Source organism: Fusarium sambucinum, chromosome I (assembly GCF_050947815.1).
Source record: "Fusarium sambucinum isolate potato_lamoka chromosome I, whole genome shotgun sequence".
Taxonomy (NCBI): Eukaryota; Fungi; Ascomycota; class Sordariomycetes; order Hypocreales; family Nectriaceae; genus Fusarium; species Fusarium sambucinum.
In genome coordinates, this window is record NC_139294.1 from 5074969 (window position 1) to 5098055 (window position 23087).

General features: G+C 48.4%; 4 protein-coding genes across 4 annotated transcripts; 3 read left to right on the forward strand and 1 right to left on the reverse strand.

The window, feature by feature from the left end:
* Window positions 1-11887: 11887 nt before the first annotated feature.
* Window positions 11888-13298, forward strand: FSST1_004341 (C2H2-type zinc finger protein; the record flags this gene model as incomplete). Its single annotated transcript, XM_083230507.1, has 4 exons — window positions 11888-11962; window positions 12015-12206; window positions 12258-12337; window positions 12389-13298. 4 exons carry the CDS (start codon window positions 11888-11890, stop codon window positions 13296-13298), a joined length of 1257 nt encoding a protein of 418 aa, XP_083087771.1.
* Window positions 13299-14599: 1301 nt separating this feature from the next.
* FSST1_004342 (P-loop containing nucleoside triphosphate hydrolase protein) lies at window positions 14600-17229 on the forward strand (the record flags this gene model as incomplete). The annotated part of the gene is made up of 4 exons (XM_083230508.1): window positions 14600-14626; window positions 14685-14831; window positions 14882-16738; window positions 16786-17229. The coding sequence occupies 4 exons, from the start codon at window positions 14600-14602 to the stop codon at window positions 17227-17229; spliced, it is 2475 nt and encodes an 824-aa protein (XP_083087772.1).
* A 938-nt stretch (window positions 17230-18167) lies between these two features.
* Window positions 18168-19377, forward strand: FSST1_004343 (SDR family oxidoreductase; the record flags this gene model as incomplete). Its single annotated transcript, XM_083230509.1, has 4 exons — window positions 18168-18189; window positions 18245-18265; window positions 18333-18563; window positions 18623-19377. 4 exons carry the CDS (start codon window positions 18168-18170, stop codon window positions 19375-19377), a joined length of 1029 nt encoding a protein of 342 aa, XP_083087773.1.
* Window positions 19378-19609: 232 nt separating this feature from the next.
* Window positions 19610-20999, reverse strand: FSST1_004344 (uncharacterized protein; the record flags this gene model as incomplete). Its single annotated transcript, XM_083230510.1, has 3 exons — window positions 19610-20612; window positions 20662-20695; window positions 20753-20999. 3 exons carry the CDS (start codon window positions 20997-20999, stop codon window positions 19610-19612), a joined length of 1284 nt encoding a protein of 427 aa, XP_083087774.1.
* Between the last annotated feature and the right edge of the window lie 2088 nt (window positions 21000-23087).

A 23087-nucleotide genomic window follows, 5' to 3' on the forward strand; every position in this document is an offset into this window, starting at 1 on the left:
GCCGCCTTTTCTTTTCCTGATAGTAGACTGTTATAGTGTGGGTCTATAGACATTGATTGACAAGGAAACCCCGGGTTGACAAAGAATAATATCAACTTTAACATGTAAGCAAGGTACAGGAGGCACAGTAAAGTGAGGTTTGCGAGGCGGACAAGTCCTCGTGCAATAGGCGAGAGCCGTTGTGCATGGCAAACACCGACATGACGGTCAGCAAAGGGTAACTAACCACAAGCTACCTAATACACGCTATGCGATGCGACACAAGGGATGTCCATTGAGAGATCCGCGTCCAGGATGTAATGCACATTGGCAGTATTGCAACCTCCAGGGTAATATGGCGGGTGTGTAGTGGAGGGCGGGAAATGACGCCTCGTGTCTTGATGAATTAAATCCACTGAAGCAGGCCTACTAACGTCGTTCGTTTTTTCTTTTTCCTTTCTCCTCGTTCCCATTGCCTGTTCTCGGCATGTCTGAAGTTCTCGTATCGGGATACCCATGCACTGTTGGTATTCTGTGGTCAGTTGGAAAGATCCGGGGAGTACGACAGGGCATGGCTTGTCATATGTCACATTTTGTGGGGTAAGTGAGGTACGTAGCTCATTGTGAGACAAAACCGAAAAGGCACAAATTAAATGCGGAGTGGTATGCACTGCAGCTGGTTTATTGAGCCATGCCAGTGATGTGAATCGATAGTCCGAGTACTATGTACGTTGCTAGTAGGTTTGAAGTCTGGCTATCAATCAGCGAGCGGTAGAGAAGGTGGTTAGAATTGAGGCTCGCTAGGGCTGGCCGAGGCTGCCTATACAACAGAAAACCATGCCTATATCATCAGGCACGTATGATACGGCTCGCAGAGACTGAGCACACTCCCAAGGCCTTTGGGCAGTGATTGATATATATTGTGCAGATCGACGATATGACTTGAGGAATCGCCTAGTTTATGGTGATAGCGTTCTGCATGAGCTGATTATAGATGCAAGGCATCTTTTGAAAATTGATTTATCTTCAGAGCACCACGGGTTCTCTTTCTTTAGTAAATCCGTGTGATTTTGTCGTGCAGTAGGTAACGTGGTGTTCTTCTAGTCATGTGATTTGCTGGCCAATTGTGTATGAAAAACATTTGGCTCCTATGGTTCGTACCGCAATAGGTATTTGCTTTGGCGTACTCAAATAAAGTAGATGACGTGACAGATATTTCGTCATGGTACGGAGCTGTTGAGCTGCCCAGAAACCAAATAGCCGGCTGGTGAGTCTACTGCAGAATGTCAGCCTCATGCCAACAAGTGACAACGGCAGAAGCAAATATCAACTCACTCCACCGTTGGCACTACTGCGGTGCCGTTTGCCGTTGGCAAACTCAATACTAGCATTCCCTTCACCCGTTCCTAACTGGGAAGTGGCAGATAACCAACAATGGTTCATTCTTAGTGATAGCGAAATGTCAAACCGATCCCTGACACACATTTGGACCCAGACATGGTCGTGGTGGACTCATGGTGCAAGACGAAGTCTTGGTGGGGGCTCTATCAGCTGAGACGTGACAAGAAGGATGGAGCCTTCTCAGCCATCCCAACCACTCCATGACTCGCTGGGGGGCCAGAATCAGGTTGAGTTACAAGGGTAGAGCGTAATGTTTTCCGCTCCAAGGGCCCCTGACACTTGTTTAGACTCATGGATTTGACTGCTCATCTCAATACAGTAAAACTGAGATCCGTCGAGGTTGATAAGAAATAGCCAATACATTCCCGCGGAGCAAGGAAACCATATTCAGCGAAACTTCGTCAGCCTAGTCTTCGACCGCCATCCACATGTTGTGGATGCTTCAGACATTGGGGCTTCACTTCATAACACCCTCAACGCAGCGTAACGACGAGTATTGAGCCCACAGTGTATTTGGAGGTAATCCAAAGGGTTGACGAACAACAGGTAACAGTTAGGTTGACATCATGGACCTATCATCAGAATTGGTTTGATGATTGGCGCCGTCATGATATAGATGAACAGCCTGGTCTCCGTATCTATCGAGATCCCCACGTCAGGGCTATGCAGCTGCCGGCAATGCCGTAGAGCAGAAAAGTCTGTGAAAGATTAAAGAGTTACGATCCAGTGTTTTCTGATTTACAGCTCCAACACGTGTCCTCTAACAGGAGTAGAACCTCCCATAGCATCATCCAATTGGTGCTGTGACGGTCCGCTCCGCTGCTTCGGATTGTTCCATCGTAGAACATTCTGCGGTACTGGCGCCGGCCGCTTTGAACCTGCCATGCTTTCGAGGTATTCCCAAGCTTAATTTGGTATATAGGCCCCAGTCACTATGTCTTAGTGTGTTTTCATTTATTCCCCTGACTCGAGTTACTTTTTGCCCCGAGTTTTCGAAGCAATTGGGGCATATGACCAAGCCGGTTTTCTACGACAAAGAAACGACAAGAGTAGTAATGTTTACCTTGTTCCGAGGTCGCCGATCGGATACTTTCCTTGTTTCAGAGCACCACGTGCGGTGTTCCAACGGCAAGGCTCAAAAGATGCCCACGCAATAATCACTGCCGAAACTGGCCTTGCCACACATACGTGCATCATCTAAAGGACGGCAGTTGTGACTTGTTCCTGCGCCAGAACGTCCCCAGTTGTGCACTAGTAACGGCATCTGGATGTATTTGTAGGAGGTGCACTTACGGGTTCGTTGGAGCCGAAGCGGGCCAAAGCCTGGCACGGCATGGACGCAATTTTGTTATCAAATTGCGTCCACAGGAAAGCCCTGTGTGCTTGGCCAATTGTTTCTCAACATTGATCCAGCAGTGGTCCTGAAAGCATGTTCAGTTAGATGTGAGGCTGCGACGTTGTGAAATCCCTTCCCGTATTCAATCTGACAAGGACAATATACTGTAGCCTGGCGGTACAAGCCGGCAGTCGTACATAAAGATTTTCGACAAGGGCCTGAAACCTTTGCCGATCCCAAGGATTGTGCCCCTGGTGCAGATGCAACATCCCGACCTGATTGGATGATACCCGAAATAGACCTAGTTTGCGAGCTGGTGTTACATTCATGACTGTATTCGGCTTATGGCTTATGGCTTATGGCTTATGAGCATCCATTGCAAGCGGAAGATCATCCGAATCACATCAGGAGCCTTTTCGAAGAGCCGAAGCCCAGAATGTCGCCCCACCTGTCAGTTCGGTTAGGACCGCTAGCTTAGCTGAAACCCTGCCGTAACAAGGGATATCCCGTCAGACTCTAATAAACACAGTCAGTTTATGACAATGTCACGCTCTTATGGCCTAAATAACATAAAATATCGCACGAGACTTCCCGTTCGTGTCGGTATTGGTGTATGGCTTTGTTGAGGTCCACAGTCCTAATATTTGGATTGTTTTTGATTGCGTTATCAGTACTGGGGCCAATTCTAATAACCGGCAATTGAGGGCCGCCGGAGTAATTATGTCATTGGTGAATGGTAGTCAAAGCCTCCCGAGGTCAAAAATCGAAATCATTACTGCTGGCGTTGGAGATGCGCTGTCTCCACATTTAGATCAACTGGCTGTAGCTCGTAAAGGCAAGTCAATCGCTGCCGAAGCCGGATGAATCCCTTGTTCGCTTGGCAGGAGCTGGCTCTCCAGAATAAACTCAGTTGTTTTAGTACAGATAGGGGTCTTAGGGGGGGTAAGAAAACAAGGACAGGCTAGCCATAGAAATTGTATGGGTGCATTGCCCTGGTTTTTCTTTCCTGCGGAGGTCATACCTAGTTGTGATCCGCTGGCGGACCTCATAACCCGGACAGGACGAGTCATGTCGGGACAAATTCCATGGCCATTCCGCAATTTTACTAACGGATAAACATCAAGATCGAGATCGTTGTAGAAAAATAATCAATGCTTTTTTTTAGGGGCGGTCAGGGGTTATTGGTCCAAGCTAATAGCTTCAAGTGCGGTTCTCCAACTGAGCACGGTGTCTGCAATGCAGTAGCTTTGACGTCCTGGGCTGCCTGGTTCAGGAAACCTGAGACGATTTAGAACGAGTGGTCCGTGCATTCCCGGTCGTTGTTCGTGGCTGTCTAACGGTAAATTACCTGTATAAGTGAGCGTTAAAAGAGGATATTACTTTAGAGGCGTGACAAATACTTGAACCCTGAAATCATGGGAATTTGCATATATGTATTCTAAACAGGCACTGGCCAAACCTTTGAGGCTTGTATCGATATCATAGCCGATTGAGCCTATGGAACGAAGAGTCGTTTGGCAATCTTCTCCTTTTTCTTTTAAGGTGAACAGACTGGCCCGTCTAAAATTTTGTCCAAATTGGCATGGCCACTTTACATGGCACGTGGCGGGCAATGCTGAATTGACGGCTGTTTTGAAATGGTCTCAGTCCTCTTAGATCAGTTCATGAGCTGAAGTCTGGAGCTTGCAGGGCTGCGATTTGACGCAAACTGGCGTGACTGGGTTGTATAGTGGTTCAACTTGTTTCTAGTATTTTAGGTCTTGCTCGGCCCGCAAACAACACTGCGTGTTTCGTGAGATGTGTAGTGGTACAGATCGACGTGAGATGCGAGATGCACGTTCGGTCTGTGCCCAGGCTACTGGGCGTGTTGAATTTAAGCGGTGTATCAATATCTTGTCCACTGTCTGAAGCACCTCCAAGCGCTATAGGGGCACCTAGAATGATGACGGCCGGAGCAGATTGCTTGCTTTTGCTGGTCACGGGGGTCGTGGAAATTCTACATCTGCATCAAGACTGAATAGCGCCTGCCTGCCTACCTACCTGACGCAGATACTAAACGTGACCCGAGCTACTAAGTTTGGCAGCAAGGGGTCGGCAGGCCTGATTGTTCCTTCCATGCACTTTGAGAGCTACCTATGGTTGGGCCAATCTCAAGGCAGGTAGGTACTCTCATGTGTACAATTAATTCCAGGGGATATGGTTATTTGATCCGACCTATTGGTACTAATGTTGCGACGTTTATTTTCGTCCGCTCTATACCACAATGTCAATGCATTTATTGGCACAGGCAAAAACATAAATTTTGCACGAGGGACGACAAAGTGCAACGCAACTCACGGACAATGAGCACAGCACCATGCACTGCAAATCAATTCAACGTCTGTCAGAGCGTCCCGTTCATCCCACGCTTATCGGAAGAAGGAGATCTCATTAACAGACATCTCAATGCCGTGCGTTAGTGGGTGTTGAGGTTGAGTGTTTTGAAGTCAATTTGGTGGTGACGGTTGAAAGAAACGGTTGGATTACTGGGCTAGCAACGCGCCACACGGCTGAATTAGTACCTCCTAACCCAGGTACCAAAGGTATACCTAGGTAGGCACCGAAATTCTCTTGACTGAAACTACTAACCATACTTATTAACACCAGCCTACTTTTCAAGCCCGTCTGCCGTGAACAAGCGCTCAAAACGAGATAAAGGGTCTGAAGTTAGGTTGCCATACAGGCCCGTCACATCACCACGAATTACGACTATCTACCTAGTCATGCATCTACATGTTCAATGCAAAATAGATTTCCACGAGCCCACGATTCCGGCGCCCATCGGCTTGTCGCCTGCAAGGGTTTTCACCCTCCAACACGTACTATGTAATACATACAAATTGCAGTATCACTTTCTCTCCGTATTTTCCGTGACCCACCTCGCAGTCAAGTATTTTGATGCGACCTGGCCAGCTTGAGTCGCGCTGGACAGACCCTGGACTAGCGCGGTGAGAATGCATGGGCTCATTCCCGTAGTATGTACAGCAGCCAGCATCATCGAGCTCAAGACAGGGAACGGCGCTGACAATGTCTCGGATTGTGCAGGATCTCGAGCATTCATGCAGGCTCCAATAGGACGTTCTTTGGAGGCGGTGAGTCGTGCATCGTGAAATCATGGAGCTCAATGGAGTAAGCGACCCAGGATGTTTTGTTGTGTTTTACTTTTTTCTTCAGACTTCCCCAAGTCTAATCGTAACCGTTACATTGGACGATCAGCCATTCAGGGTTATGCTTCGCAAATCTGGCAGGGTGATGCTTGTCGCCAGTGATCTTCGCGGGCATCCAGGATGGCCCCCCACTATTTCGTTTCGAATGTAACGCAGCACATAAGTTCCCAGGCGGAAACAATCTCGGCCGAAGCAGGGCTATGAAAGAATAGGAGCAGGAGCGGGAACAAGAACAGGAGACAGACCAGGGTTCCCGAATGTGACTCTGCGAGCCTCACAGCACCATACGGATGATCAGCGCGTGCATCCCCTGGGTTAACCCTGGAATAACAACCAAAGAACCGATTCAGTGTTGGTTCTGTAGAACTCTATATCCGCAATACAAGCCGACTGGACGACCTGGTGTGGGGAGTAGAGATACCTGTGCAACCATAGCCAGCCTCCCACCGAATCCTAAACTCTAATCGCAAAGAAGTAACCCAAAAAGGGAATCATCATTCAATTCATTAGTTGTAGTTTAGAAGAGCGTTGACAATCATTATCCTATGGTAACTCGGAGATATTTGTAAAACTGCGTGAATAACGCATTTTTGCATCTCACACCTCATTAACTTTGCGTTATCCTATGTACATCTTCATTAGAATAATAACCTAACCTATGACACAAGTTAGGGAGGGCTTCCAAGTCTTGTTTTGGACCCTTGTTTTGACTGTTAGAGCAAGGTTCTGTCATAGGAGTGATGCATTTACATGAAAAAGCCTCCATCCAAGCCCGTGATCATCAACATTGAGCATGATGACTTCATTTAAAGCGAATTTAACCGTACTTGGCCCAATCATGGTAACATCAGCTAGAAAATCTCGACTGGCCTTCTACTAATACTGTTCAGAAACACTAGCACGTACTTTGTAGACTTGTTACAATAATGCCACCTAGTGTGTTAGTTAACCTAGACCACAGCCTTGGCGTCAGGGGACTGAACAAGGCGGTGCGTGTCTGGTCAGTGGATCAACCGAGACTAGATAGAATCTAACAGCCACGTGATGGATACAAATACAGATGCAGATACATATATCAGCACAAATGAGATGAATATCTCGTTATTCTTGGTCCGTTGCTGATCATTTTGGTGTGCTCGCGAGAATAGAGGGTTGCATTGATGATTTTCCATTAACAGCCGCCTCAGCCCTGGATAAGAAAAGAGCCACATCAAGGCGACAGGTCAGCTGTCTAAACCCTGCTGCGTGTCAATGGGACATAATGGGTACATACTGTAGCTTCTGTCAAATCTTGGTTAGGGATCGACGGTCTTTGTTCAATCTCCAGTTGCTGGCTGAGCGATGTGGAGAAGTCGGTTGAAACGTTGCGGTCTCATGCTAATTCCGCAAATCAACATCAACAAACCCACTTGTGACTCGAGCTTGAGAGTGCAGTATCTAATACTATTGTCTGCCGAGTTTTCAACGGAATTGAGTAACTTACGGCATGGTAGAAACTATAATCCTGACGCGAGATTGCAGTTGGTGGCTAATGTGGTCTAGTACCTTTGCATTGACACTGATATAAAGATAAACAAGAGGCTGTAGGGCTTGGACTATAAAGGATGTGCCTGGGAATGCGTAAGGTACGTACCTACCTGCTTCCTCACCGGCACGGGGATAATCTATGGGAGCTCCCTGTTATTCTCTTACCTTGAACCCCGGAGCATGGGGCAGGGCACGGTGGAACAGGGAAATAGACTGTATGGCCATGGCTTGGAGTCCAAGACAAGGGTTAACGTCCACCGTAGCAGCAGCCAAGTCAGGAACGGCATGGGCAATCGGTAGGGATCGACAAGGGCTCTAACTGTGGGCGGTGGAGTAGAGATCTTGGTAATGCTGGGTACCTACAGAGTATAGCCTAGTAGTTACTCTGTAATAGGTAGTATATGCGGCTTGACTGACACCTGGTCATCCATTACAGGAAACAAGGGACGGACGTCTTCAGCACGTCATGGTTCCTCATCAATTTAATGCGACACCAATAGCGCGTTGAGGAAGCGTCCGAAGAATGCCACAGTAGCAATTACCTAGCTCAAGAGAAAAGATCAAGAGCCTGCACAGTTGTTCCAAACTCTTGTAAATGTTTCCTGTCAAGCGAATCCGTTCCTGAGAAACATTGCCCTTTTGGGATATTTGCCAAACTCATCCGAGCCAGAACCGGACGTAACGCGCGCGACTGTTGAGGTTCGGCACGAGCCTTAGGCCCGTGTTGGTGAAGTGCTGGTGTTGGTGCTGGTGTTGGTTCGCGGGCAGTGACCTATCTTAATTCCATGGCGTGAACCCCGCTATTTACCTAGTTGCTCTACCGTCTCGTCCAACGCTCAACGTGCAGCCAAAAGCATATCGTCGTAGTGAGCCGTCAAACTCGGGTCCGAGTTGTTTGGTAGTAGTGACTTGCCTGAATAGGTACAAACAAAGGATCATACAAAAAGCTCACAGCATATGTGTAACTTGCCGCGATAGTTTGTGACGCATTATGGGAATTTGTGGCGGGGCAGATGTAACAGATTGGACCCCTGTTCGGTCTCCAACAACAAATAACCCTGCTTGCACATCAGATAAGAGGCTGTAACCATATCACTGTGCTTGCTTTTGAGATATTGTAGGGCGATGAGCAGTCCCTAAGCAGGTTAGCAGCCTACATCGCTGTCGAAGTTATGCAGAGTATAAATGAGCTTCGGAAATAGAACTTCCGAGTTATGAAAGACCCACCAGAAATGTGTGATCGACAGACGTTGATTGCACTGGAGAGGTTACTACCTAATGTACAGGCGGCAGGTACGGACGGTACTGTCCTGCTGCGTGGTTTGACCAGCACTTGCCTTCCACTAAAGTACGGATAGACGGGCATCATTAGGTAGTTAAGACCCACTATGTATGTCTAGCGAATGGATGGTCCCATCCTGTCCTTGTCTATCATCGCAGCTTAGTACTTATCCTAAACACCTAACTACGGCGTGCGTCAGATGCTCGGGCTCTGTTCGTTGCACGATTGGAAAAAACTTACCCAGGTGCAGAGCCCGTACCAAATAGCAGCATCATTTCCACCGCCGTCAACAACAAGAATCTCCCTCCACTGATGTCCATGGACCCAGCGGGCTGAATCAGACCCTAGTCCGCGGCGCTCCCCAAAGCCAAGCCAACGCCAACGCCCTGAGCCCCCAGTCTCTCATGGACTCTTAGTGGAGTTGCAGATGCAGTTTTAGGTGAGCCCTCCAGCCCGTCAAGTCCTCAAGGTGTCTGCGTGCCAGGTGCCAGGTGCCATGGCTTGCCTTGGTTGGTCCACTTTGGATCTTCGTCTCCAAGGACATCCATCCATCCACCCATTATTGGAACCCGCGATGCTAGGATGCCCATCTTTTCTCTCAGACAATACCTCATCCGGTACCTGAGGTGTAACAACAAAAATAGCTGTTACAGATTGAGCAGCTCTCGGCTCTTGCCGGAGATGCCGCGTTTTGCTATCTTGAAGGCAGTTTCAACTTTCGACATTGGCTCCCTCCCAAGTCAAGCCCAAGCTGGTCCGTGGATGTGGTGATTGTGGCTGTCCCCTCTTTCTCCGCCAACCTGGGTTTCCCAGGCTGCTGGCACACTACCAACCATCTGAACATTGGCTCCAGTATCGTCTGTATTTCCCATGAACCCTGATCCAAGGGTTCTCGAGAGAAACAAGCTTACTAGCGCTGGGCCACTTCATGCAGCTGGTCAGTCAGTCGGTCAATGGCGGCATCATCAAGCAGTTAACATTCTGGCTGCATTTTCGAGGGATCTTCCATCCACATCCACATCCATCCCTTGCTTTAGCACATCAGAACTCAACGCCATCAACTGGATTAGACATCCATTGCTGATTAGACTCGTCGGCTTTTGTGCCCCCTGTCCCCGTGGCAGGTTGGCTCAACGTCCTGGAATATGCAGTGTGCATTTAGTGCGTGCCAGAACTTATTTCCCTCCCCCTCAAAGATTCCCTCTAACCTTGATAGGGTTAACCTGGTCTATTATTTGGAAGAGCCATCCAATCATCGTATCAGAAAAGCCTTGGAACATGGGGCTGCAATTATACCTACCTCCCCGACGGCAAGTCTCTCTACGTTAGTGCTCAGCAACGAAGGCAATGGCAGTATAGCGCATTGAGCACAGCGAAGCAGTTAACAGGTAGGCGATGAAGCCATGCAACAGAGAGGTTTAGCTAGGTAGCTAACATGGATGTCCCATTCGCACTAGCAATGGATATTGGCCCGCGCTACACCACTAATTCGGATAATAATTGCCCTCCGTGTACTTGGTCAATGCCCTTTCAGAGCCTATAGTTGGTAATAGTTTCGCCTTGAGTCCTGACGCACTTTTAACCCACTTCACTTCACACAGGGAACGCAGCTACATGGCTGACTAGCTGCTGCGTGCCGCCATCAACGCAGGCCCAAGGTGGCTTAGTTGGTCAGTTGGAGACGTTGTACTCGGTATGCGACCCGAGCTCGTCTCCTCTGAGTCTGTTGTTAGCGGCAGCCGTCGTCTCTATTTTTGCCGTACCTTTCCTTTGCCTTACGTTGCCCTGCCTTTACCATCCCCTGGCCTAACTAATTGACCCTTGATGGATGCGTCTCTTCATCTCCCTCTTCAACAGCCTCCCTCCACTTCCTTTCTCTTTACCTGATGTGCCGTCACGCTTTCTCACCCTTGGCTCACTCCCCCATTCCCCATCTTAATTCTTTCTCAATTTCCTCTTATGGTATTCACACCCCCCGTCACTTGTTGCCGGACGTGACCCACTGAAGCCCGCTGTTGCAGGGCAGGGATCCCTTGACTTCTTGATCTCCTGCGTGGTTCATTGTTAGCCCCGGCGTATGGGTATGGATATAGGTATACGGATACCAGACCATGCTCGCCGTACACCTATGAACTAAGTCAGATTTGCGACGGCCCATCTTTCCAGCTTGAGGTGGCTACTGTCCTCGTCCTGGTATTTAGCATCTGCGTGGCCCTGGCTAATGTACTGATACGGTACTCGATTCTGCACTACATCACCTTACACCAAACACTCCTGTCCTGAACCCCACTGCCCTTACCTAGCGGGACTAGAGCAGACCAGAGTAGAACCTGGTGGTTTTTCATTCATATCTGTCGCCGTGCCCTCATTATAGTCTTGTATGGGGCTTTATCGAACGTCTAGTCTACCTGACTCGAATCAACTCAACTAGGTGCTTCATGGTCCGTTCCGACGACTCGATACTTGTGGTAGACTGCGTTACGCTGCGTTAGTCATATTCTTGAGCGTACATCGCTCCGAACCTAACCAGTTGTTGCCCTGATATTCCCTTGACCTTCCTTCTGGATCTTTTCCATCATCCCTCAAAGTACAACCGTCTATAGCGGCGTCCCTCTTTTCAGGTGTACAACCCTCCCCAGCCCCAGCCAAATTTCTTCTCTACGATCCACTGGCCAATCCTGGGTAGTGCCTGCATTAACACGAGACGTTTAAGCACTCAGCTCCCACTCAACCTGGACCCTCAGCTTCACCCATCTTTTATATCCCACTCTCAACCGCTTCTTTACCACCGCCAATATTATATATACTCATCACCACCCAACCTCTTCAAGTCATCCATATTATAAACGCTTCTCCATTGTCAGATCCGGGCTTGTTCACGTTATCTTATGAGCGCTGCTTTATCATCGATTGACCTTATCGCCGCCTACTATACCCTAATTACAGGCAAAGTCTAAACATTTACCCATCGGTCTTTCTCAACGACGGTAGAACACACCTACTGTGCCGAGTCTGCAACTGTCAATTCGCGAACGCTTGAAAAGGATTATGCTGTAGCTTGTCAGCGATTTGCCCAACTTCTATCTACTACAACACTGAGTACTGCTTTGCGCACGCATTGCCTCGAAGGAATATCGATACCTGGCAAACATAATCATGGAACTCATGGAACTAGTTGAAAACGAGCCCACTGCTCGTCCATTCCAGTGCGACTGGCAGTCTTGCACAAAGGTTTGTTGCTCCATAGTCCGCCACGCCAACCTTTCTTGCTAACCTCTGACAGAGCTTTAATCGGAAATCTGATTTACAAAGACATTATCGTATACATACTAATGAACGGCCGTATTCTTGCTCTATCCCTGGATGCGGGAAGAGTTTTATTCAGCGTAGTGCGCTGACGGTTCATATTCGAACACATACAGGGGAAAAGCCCCATCAATGTCAACACATTGGCTGTGGCAAACGGTTCTCTGATGTAGGTGAAAACAACTCAAGTGGCTGGCAGGAAACCTACTAACAACCGTAGTCTTCAAGTCTTGCGCGGCACCGACGTATACACACTGGAAAGCGTCCATACAAATGTGCCCATGATGGCTGTTCCAAGAGGTAGGTTGTGTCAGCCCCATCAAACGAACCGCTTGCTAACACGGAACTCAGCTTTTGCAGAAAAACCACCATGGTCAAGCATCAACGGAGATCACACCAGCAAGGGATGAACCCCAACGATATCGACGATTGCTCCTCAGATTCTGATGATGACGAGTCTCCCTCTACTCCCCAGCACTCCTCCATGACCTGGTCGCCTCACGACATGGTTTCTATGGGTCAAGCACCAAACGGTTCGCTCCATCGTGCGTCCTCTTATGCCGACTTCGAGTCTCAGGTCCATGGTCACCATATACCACCTCATTATGCTCACAGGCATGGAATCCCCACCACTGTTCCCCATGAGTATCACGGGCATACAGTGCCTGATCAGCACGCCCACGTTCAACTTGTTCATCGAGCTGCAGCCATACCGCGTCAGGCATACTATGTAACCGAGCAAGGGAACCCTGGTGTCGCCACGATGACTAGTTCTTTGCCTGCTCATTACCACTTGTCACAACACGTGGAGCGACCTGCTATGGAGATGCCGTATTCGGCCCCAGGGATTCCGACGTCAATTCAGAGCAGCCCTAGCACCTTCTCTGCCACTTCAGTCCCGAGCCCCATGGTTCAAGATGGCTTCTATGCTCACCAGCCGACAACCCAGCCAGCATACACAGCAGCAGAAACTCAACCAGCTATGGTTCAGTACCACCAGCCTATTCAGCACCATATGGCACAGCCCCAGCAGCCGGTTGTATCTCAGCCACAGCATATGCCTGCCACGACCGAGCATTACCCTCCCCCGTCAGCGCACCCGCAACAAGAGCAGTGGTCCCATTACGACCCGCCGATTGAGGTTACAACCATTGGGCAGCTGCCCGCGTACGGGAGCGCAGTATATGATATCTATGCGCCAAAGATAGAGTTCGATGATCCTTCACTGCAACTCCCCAGCAGTAGACTGGCGAGCATGTGATCAGTCTGCTCTTAACGCCATTCTATAATTTACGAATATTGTCTTTAGCACACCACAAAACATCGCCCTGTTTCTTCACGATAGTTACCTGTAACATTACGATCATACCACGGCTGGACCACGCAACGATCTCTATTTCATGAAATTTTTTTCTGCTCTTGAAGAGGATATACCCATCGGGACGTTATTGGAAGAGAATAGGATACATTGTTACTCGAAAACCATCAATCTTTCTCTAGAGCTTATGAAAGATGTCAACCACGATTCGGAACGCCGTCATTGCTTCCCCCCCCGTTGAACATTGGGTAATTCGAGCTAAGGAAGGTTTTGTTCATCTTTTGCCAATTGCTTTTCTATTTTCTTTTTACACGAGTATCTGCGACTTTGGATCAAGGACGTTGCAGCGGCTCATTATTGCTGTTCGGATCCTCTATAACTTGGGTTATTCGAACGACAGCCCATTGCACTTGGATATCTTCTCTAATCTTGTCATTGTATGTTTTCTTGTCTTTTGCAGCATTGAGTAGCACCAATACCCTATACAAGGTTTTTATGTTGAGTTTTCGTGGGGCGGATAATTTACCAGGGAGGGGGATGGCGGGAGGGGCTTGTGCAACCATACGGATCAACACCAGCATTAAATGTTTGGAGACTTGGGAATAGAGGCCTATGTCCACACCTAATACACATATGTCGTCTTGTTACCAGCTCGCTTTTGACTTTGTTTCACAAAATTTTATTTTTTATTTTTTCGATAAGTAGTTAGAGCACTACGTAGCACTATAGCAATATAATACATGATAGAACATAACTGCATCATCCGCACACTACTCTACTATGTTATCAACAGCTCTGATACATAGAAATTGCAAAATGTCCATAGGTAGATTCAACTATTCAAATGTTGTGGTCGGGAGACGGAAGATCTGATGGCCGGGGCGTGATGACTCAGCAATTTCCCGAAGAGGAAAGGCTATAGGCTGTGATGTGATGCCGAATCGCGGACCAGAGTGGCAAGCAGTCCGAACTCCCCCCATCGATTACATACCGATGATGCCTGCGCGCGATTCACTATGAGTGCATCCCGGTAAACTATCATTTCGTCTCTTTGAGCAGACTTAGCGTACGACATACCTGGTTAACGATAAGCGTTTCTGTCCTGAGAAACTTTAGACGCGGCGGGAGGCGTAGATCAAGCCACCCATTACACGTCATTGAAACGGCCTATTGTCATCTTTTCCTCCATTATCAGCTTACAAACATCATTTCGAAAGCACTTCTGGTGCAAGAAAACTCCCAGCATGGCCTATAATGCCATGGTGCTGCCAGTAAGTTGCTCCAGGGTCCAGGTATAGTCATAACCGAGCAGCACTGACGAAACTTCAGAATGTGGCAGTGACAACTACGGAGTTATGGCCCTCGATTTCGAATATCCTTATGTCCCCTTGGAAACATACGACTTCACTCCCGGCCCCTCGACCAGTTTCTTCGAACGAAACTGCCAAAGAAAACAAAGCGGCTGAACCCCACCAAGTGAGTTGCAATTCAGTGGTGTTAAAACAATATACTGACCCCAATTGCAGGCTGCCGAACTTCGGCTCCCCGATTTCCTTCAAAAGGTTGACTTGGCCTCCTTCTTTCGTCCACAATTTTCTGCGATGGCACCGATAACTGCCCAGGCTACTATCTCGAATATGGGTCGTGTTGGCCTTCACGCGGCCAACCCCATTTTGCGACACCCCTACTTTCAACCCCGCGCATCGACTACGTCGTCTTTCATGCGTTCGTTCTCAACTTCTTCCGGTCTTCTGTCTTCTCGTGGTATCTCAAATCTCGGCCCATTTTCTGTCCAGCGCAGAGCATTCGGCAGCTCCAATGGGATCTCCCGCAATCAGCTCGCAACGTTGGAGGAGTCCGCCAACCGAAACCCTGGTAATGCAAACGCCCAGAATGCTTTTTACCAGCTTCTTCTCCGAGCCAACATGCCTGCTATTCTTGTGGAACGATATCAATCCGGACGCTTCGCCACCAGCCCTGCTACCAATGACGCCTACCAGCGAGCCCTCGCTATGCTTGGTGCTAATGCTACTCAAGCTGCGAATGCGCCTGGCGCTATGAACGGAAACTTTGGACGTACTCAGTGGCCCACTTATGAGCAAGGTATCGCCAACGCTGCTGTGGCTGGGTCTGCAAATGCTGGCAACCCTATGGGTCATAAGGGAGAACCCATCCATGTCATCGTCCAAGAGTCAACTCGGTCTACTATTTTCCGCTGGGTCAAGTTCTTGGCAATCTTTATCGTCACTACTTATCTGTGTTTTGCACTTGTTACTATTGCTATTGAGGCGTTTAGCACTTTCCGTCGCGGAGGTCCGAACAGCAAACAGGATTCTGAGGTCAAGGCTGAGAAGCAAAACACTCGATTCCAAGATGTTCACGGTTGCGATGAAGCCAAGGAAGAACTCCAGGAAGTCGTCGAGTTTTTGAAGAACCCTGAGAAGTTTAGCGACCTCGGTGCCAAGCTTCCCAAGGGCGTCCTCCTGGTTGGTCCCCCCGGTACTGGTAAGACGCTTCTTGCTCGAGCCGTTGCCGGTGAAGCCGGTGTTCCTTTCTTCTACATGTCTGGTAGCGAGTTTGACGAGATCTTTGTTGGTGTTGGTGCCAAGCGAGTCCGCGAGCTCTTCACTGCCGCCAAAAACAAGTCCCCTGCCATTGTCTTTATCGATGAACTCGACGCCATTGGAGGCAAGCGTAACCCTAGAGATCAAGCCCACGCCAAACAGACACTGAACCAGCTGCTTACCGAATTGGACGGTTTTGATCAAGACAGCAAGATCATTATCATCGGAGCCACCAACTTGCCCAAGATGCTGGATAAGGCCCTTACTCGTCCTGGACGCTTCGATCGACATGTCAATGTCGACTTGCCCGATGTTAGAGGCCGAATCGCCATTCTTAAGCACCATGCCAAGAAGATCAAGGTTTCTCCCGATGTCGACATCGAGGCTATTGCTGCCCGTTGCCCCGGCCAATCAGGTGCTGAGCTAGAGAACATGCTCAACGTTGCTGCTCTTCGAGCCAGTCGAGCCAAGGCTAGCTTTGTTTCCAAGCAGGACATGGAGTGGGCATACGACCGAGTCACTATGGGTTCTGAGCGCAAGTCAATGGTAGTCACCGAGAAAGAGAAGGAAATGACGGCTTATCATGAGGCCGGTCACGCGCTTGTTCAACTTTTCGACAAGGAGAGCTCAAACACTCTGTACAAGGTCACAATTCTCCCCAAGGGACCCTCACTAGGTCACACCGCCCAGCTTCCTCAGATGGATAAGTATTCCTACACAGCTGCGGAATATATGTCAAACATTCGTGTGGCACTTGGAGGCAAGATGGCCGAGGAACTGCGATACGGCGGCGATAAAGTAACATCAGGTGTTTCATCGGTAAGTGCTGTTATCAAATCACTCGTACCATATGCTAATTCTTTTAGGATCTTGAGAGGGCCACTGACCTGGGCTTCATGATGGTTACCCTTTTCGGCATGTCCAGCGTACTAGGACCCGTTGAATACGGTCGAAGATACGAGAATCTCAGCTCTGAAACAAAGGCAGCAATCGAAGGCGAAGTCCGAAAAACGATAGGAAAGTCGTATGAGGATGTGCGAAAACTGCTGACCGAAAAGCGAAGCGAGTTGGACTTGTTAGCCAAGGCTCTTGTACAATATGAGACCTTGGACAAGTCCGAGGTAGAAAAGGTAATTCGAGGCGAGAGTCTTCCCGGACGTATCACTGCGCCTAAAGGGCCAATGAGACTGCCTATTCCTCAACAAGCTCCAACACCGCCAGGTCTCGGGGGTGTTCATCAGCCTCAACCCCCGGAGACACCTGCGCCGCCAGCAGCGGCAGCAGCAGACACATCTAGAACTGATGGTTGAGGTTGAAGGCTTCAAAGGCCAGTATCACGCCGTGGTGGAGTAAAGATGAGGTAAAAAGGAAGCCCGGCGTAGCTCACGCCGCGTACGACGTATGTGGTGTTGGAAAACAGGGTGAGGGTCCATATCGAACACATTTCTACAGCGAGCATTGTGTGGAATTGGATGAATTACCTTGGCGAGACGCGAAAGAGAACGGGGTTCGAGCGAGGACGACTGGCCTGTGTCTAGGCTTAGCGATTTATATCCATATGGACTTTATTTTGTTCAAGCGATAGCAGCATTATGCAGGAAGTCAGGTTGAGCATGAGGGGCTGGGAAACGCCACTACTATCAGCCAGAATAGGATGAGGTGGTGGGTTGAATTTCTGGCGTGAGCCTGCACTACACTAAGCGTGTATAGATAATCCCTCTCGATCATAAGTCTCGATTGTAATAAGCTATTGTATACACTATCTATTGTTTGTTATAAGATGATGTGATGCTACTTTGACCCTGATTTAAATATCATCAAGGTACCAGAAAAGTTGACCGCCAGAAGGATAAGAGACGAAATTAGTAGGTTAGCTTATGTTACTTAGATTATAGCTCTTAGACTTTTTATTTTTAGACTTTAAGAGTTAGGAGGTCAACTTTTCTGTTACCCACTAGATAGAATATATATATAGGTAGCATACTCTCACTGTGTGTAGGTGTGGGCAAAGTGATGGTGTCCGGTAACGGAGAAAGACAACAAAAGAGGAGGAAAGCGTGGGGGAGGGGAGTTGCATTGCATTGCATTACTGCAACATGTCGAATCCCCCAACTTGAATGACGAATGCGGGTCCAGTTCCCCAACTTCTATCCGAGGTATATAAGAGGCCATTGACATCAGATATTGAGACATTGTTCCTTTAATTAAGAACAACTGCGACTGATATATATTTCCTGCGACTCTCATCATGGTCAAGGTTCTCCTCACTGGTAAGTTTCCACGTATAAGACACACTCAATCGACCATCTAACAATATACTATCAGGTGGTTCGGGCTTCATCGCCGGTATGTTTAGACTACCACAGAACAAAGCCCATACATGGCACAAGATACACAGTCTAACATACTTCAGCTCATACCCTAGAGCAGCTTCTTGAGAAGGATTACAGCATCATCACAACTGTCCGTTCAGAGGACAAAGCTCGGAAGATCCGCAACGCATTCCCTGACAAGGTCAAGGATGGCAAGTTGGAAATTGTCATTGTGCCCGATATTGCAAAGCCAGACGCTTTTGATCAAGTGGCCAAGACTCCCGGTCTCGAGGCCGTTGTTCACGTTGCAAGCCCCTTTCACTTCAACATTAGTAAGTTTCGAAGAAACCCCGAGCAAGTCGGTGCTATGACTGACCCAAGAGCTACACAGCCGACCCCAAGAAGGACCTTATAGATCCAGCTGTCATTGGTACAACGGGTATCCTTAGGGCCCTTCATGCCTCAGCACCCAAAGTCAAGCGCGTCGTCATCACTTCATCATTCGCTGCCATCATCGACGAGGCCAAATTTACAGATGGATCCCACGTATTCTCCGAAAAGACATGGAACCCCGTCACCATTGACGATATCACTCGTTCCGACACAACTGCTTACCGCGCTTCAAAGACTCTCGCTGAACGTGCAGCCTGGGACTTTGTCGCCGAGAAGAAGCCCTCTTTCGATCTTGTGACAGTTTGCCCACCCCTGGTTCTGGGCCCTGTATCAAAGCACCTTGCTACTTTGGAGAGCATCAACACGTCCAACGAACGTGTCGTAAAGCTTTTGCAAGGCGGTTGGAGAGAAGAGATTCCTCCTTGCACCCCCGTTCCTCTCTGGATTGATGTGCGAGATGCTGCGCGTGCACACGTTCGAGGCCTTGAGGAGCCCAGAGCTGGGGGAAAGCGACTCTTCACCACGGCTGGATTATTCTCGCACCGCCAAATCGTCGACATTATTGCTAAGAAATTCCCCGAGTTCAAGGATAGGCTCCCTGGACCTGAAGTTAAGGGTGGAGAACTTCCTCCCAAGGACCAGATTTTTGGAATAGATAACAAGGAGACAAATGACTTGCTCAAGATTGACTGGATTACCGTTGAGAAGAGTATGACGGATCTTGTTCAGTCACTCAAGGAGATTGGCATCTAGGAAGCTTAAATAGTATTGCAAACATATTCTACAGCTGAATAAAATTAAATGTAGTGATGACCATGTGATTATTAATACATATTTGTGTATCGTGAAACTCATCGTGACCCCCTCGTTGATATGTAATCATACATACATACATGCATGCAGCGTGTACTGTCCAACTTATTCCAACAATTTCTCATTTTCTACATGCTCTCCAGAGCAAAGATTGACCTCATGTCTCTCCGCGTCAACTCATACCCTTTTGAGGCGGATTTGTAGGAGTAGCAGGCCTGTTAGGAGGTGTTGAGGGAAGAGCTCTTGTGGGTGGTGGTCCCGGGCTAGCAAGCATATTAAATGAAGCATCGCGAGATCGTGGAGGACGAGGAGGAGAAGTATTCCCGCTGAGACCAAAAGGGTCTATGAGGGCAGAAGGTGGAGGGGCGATGATGCCATCGCTGATACTCGCCGAGTGGTCATTATCTCTCATGTTGCCCCCATCTGGCGCTGTCATGACTATCATAGGGACTTGGTTCGCGCTGTAGATTCTAGGCGTCCTTTCATGCCGAGGTGATAGCTTCCTTCCCGTAGGTGAGAAGAGGGGAGAAGTTGGGAAAATGTCCGACTGATCACCTGTCGTGGGAAGGTATCTCCGTTCACGAAGCCGTGCCGGTGGTGTAAGCGGAACAGCTTCAGCATCAACATGAGAAGCAGAAAAGGAGATAGCTGGAGAAACGAGAGGTGTTGGTGAGTCTGCTACTGGAGGTGGCGATGTGGGATGCTTGATGAGTCTCCGTATGTCGTTCTTGCGAGAGCGTCTCCTTCGAAGGAGGCAGAATATCAAAGCGCCGATGGCAAGGAGGCCTACGACGGAGATGATGGCGATAGTCACTTTCACGCCTAGGGGCATTCCTTTGTTGTTTTTGGTGTCATTTTGATCGCTATTTGAAGGGTCGGAAGTTGCTTTAGTTGAAGGATCCCTGCTTGTGGAATAGCTTGTTTGTGGTACTGAGCTTTGTAGTGGTACTGAACTTATGGTTTTTTTAGTTGTCGGTTTCGTTGAGACTGTGTTTTCTGTCTTTGTTGTTGATTTCGTCGATGATGGTCTTGATGTGGTTTGAGAAGATTCATATTGAGTTTTATCGGTTGAGTTGGCGTCTTGACATTGTTTATCATTTCCATTGACAGACTCAGAGTCGCATATGTGATAGGGCTGAGGAGGGCCTGGATCTATTACAGAGTGATAACCGATACTGCCAACATCTTAGAGTTTATTTCATATTATGTTCAGCGTACTCTTACTCTTGACAGGCATTAATAAGCCAGTTGACATTTGCTATCAATTCGTCAGCATCATGATCAACCATATGAATATAGGTGAGATGTCACATACGATCTCTGCCACGCTCACCAAGGTTGTCCACGCCACAAGCCTGAGCATCGCAACAGTACAAAGCCTGGAAAGGCTGGTCCCTCTCCATACGGTCCCTGTCTTGCAGAGCCTCGCACACTCGGTCAAATGTCTCATCCTCGGGCAACAGTTCCTTGAGGAATCTCTCCCTACACAATGCGATACATTGTGGCGGATCTTGCACGTCTGGCGCAACGAAGCCCCAACTACGCCCTGTGCAGCCCGTCATGACAAGGGAGTAGGAGTAAGATCAAATAGAGAGTAAAAGAGGGTTGTCTTCTCTCACTATGGGCATGCATGACATGCTATGCTCTTTGCTTGGAGAAGAAATGGCGAGTGATTGATGAGGGGAAAGTCTCAGCTGAGAACCAACGGCAACTCGAGACGAGACGAGACGAAAGGGAGAGAGAAAGGGGAAGGAAAAGAAGCGAAAGCGAACGGGAACGGGGATGAAAATAAACAGAAATTGGCAGAGAGGACAAAACGGAACGAAGAGCGAGAAAGGGGGCGGAGGGGAAGAAGAACGGTCACTATAACAACCTAGGTATGACTACCATTCGCACTTTCACTTATACACTCTCAGCTATACTTTGTTGGATCCATGCCCAATGACGATTAGAATACTTTGGAAGCACAACCCCGGTGATAGTCCTGTTGGTACAGCACAGGACCGGTAGCATGGACAAGATCAGGCTGGTGCGTCCGTCCGTCCGTCAAACTGCAATTCCAATGCAGTTGATCCCAGTCCCTATAGGGAGGCAAGTTTGTTCGCTAGTTACACGACGTATGCTGTACTGTAGTCACCCGCGTCCGACGAGAATAACCTCGTATGTTATGGGTATATACGTATTTCCTTTCCTACTCCAACGCCCTGTTTGCTTGCTTCCAAGCCCTGCGTAGACCTGAGGAGGCTTGCATGATGGCGGAGGCGGAGAATTAACCTCGTGAGGACCATCACCTGTTTTTTTTCGAGGCCTTCTGTCTTGTTTGTCATGGTTGTTCTTCAACGGCAACTAGTTTGTTCTCTTTTAGGTGTGGCTGCCACGATGGAAACGAAGAGGACACCGGAAACTCTGGATGCCGGCGTATGTATGACATTGTTGATGGGACCAGTAGAAATAACTAAAGGGCAAGCTGAGCCGGGAGACAGGGCCAGGAACAGGAACAGAGACAGGAACAGAGACAGAGACAGAGACAGAGACATGTTCAGCTGCGTTGCATGCGATACACCAAGTCACATAAACGGTCACTGTTTGGCAGGCCAAGCGAGTGATTTGGCCAGGGTCTTGCATTCTGGTAACCAATTACAATCATTTTTTCGCGAGTATCTATGTATTATATTGTATCAATGACTCTCAACATGACTCCCCAAGATATCGGTAATAGTTGTCTTGATTAGCTTAGATGTATAGAAACTCTACATATTTATTTACTTACACCTAGTCATAGTATTAACTTGTTGTATCTGTCAAGGCTCGAACTTGACTGTTTTGTGCGTTTGTCTGTTGGTTACACACAAGTACTTTGCCATGCTTTGCTCCCCTATTGCACGCTTCCCGCTCAAACTACATATCCCCATCTGAATTAAATACGCACGTCATGCGCTGCAGATTTCCATTCTTTGCCTTGAGGAGTTTGTTGGTAGTTGATCATGTCATGTCATAAATCGGTATCTTGCAGCACTACGTGGTAGTTTGCATAACTCAATTGGCTGACACCACCACAATCAGAGACATATGTTCTACTCTTGCATAACAATTGTTCCAAAATATGCACCTCAACTTTGCGGTGAAGACGAGACATGAATGACTTCCTACAGCTATGAATAGTCAGTCAGCGACAACTCAAGTGCATGGACAAAAAGTGCACATCCAACACTAAGATCGGGCTCGGAGCTGAGCTGAGGCTGAACGTGACTCGGCACAACGCATTAGATTCAAAGTAGACTTTTTCAGTCCCCTCTCCTCTTCTCTCTATTCCTGATTACCTGTGCAACAGAGCTTCTGCAAGTAAGACATTCTCCGTCACCCACACAAGGCATGAACGCCATCAAACCTCTCACCGCAGAAAAGCGAGGACGTGCAAACTCACGTGGTAAATCGTACCTCGAGACTGAGACTGAGTCTGAGGCAAAAAAAGGTTTACCCTAAATAGAAACCTCTCTTCTTTTGGGGGCTGAGATAGTACACGATTGGACGGATAGACTGTCTATGTACTTGCACAACCTCGTATTTAGATTACCTTCTCCTGTAGAGCTGATGGAAACCTTTGTATACATCCAGCGAACCGTTGATGTTCTACGTAAAGAGCCAGCATG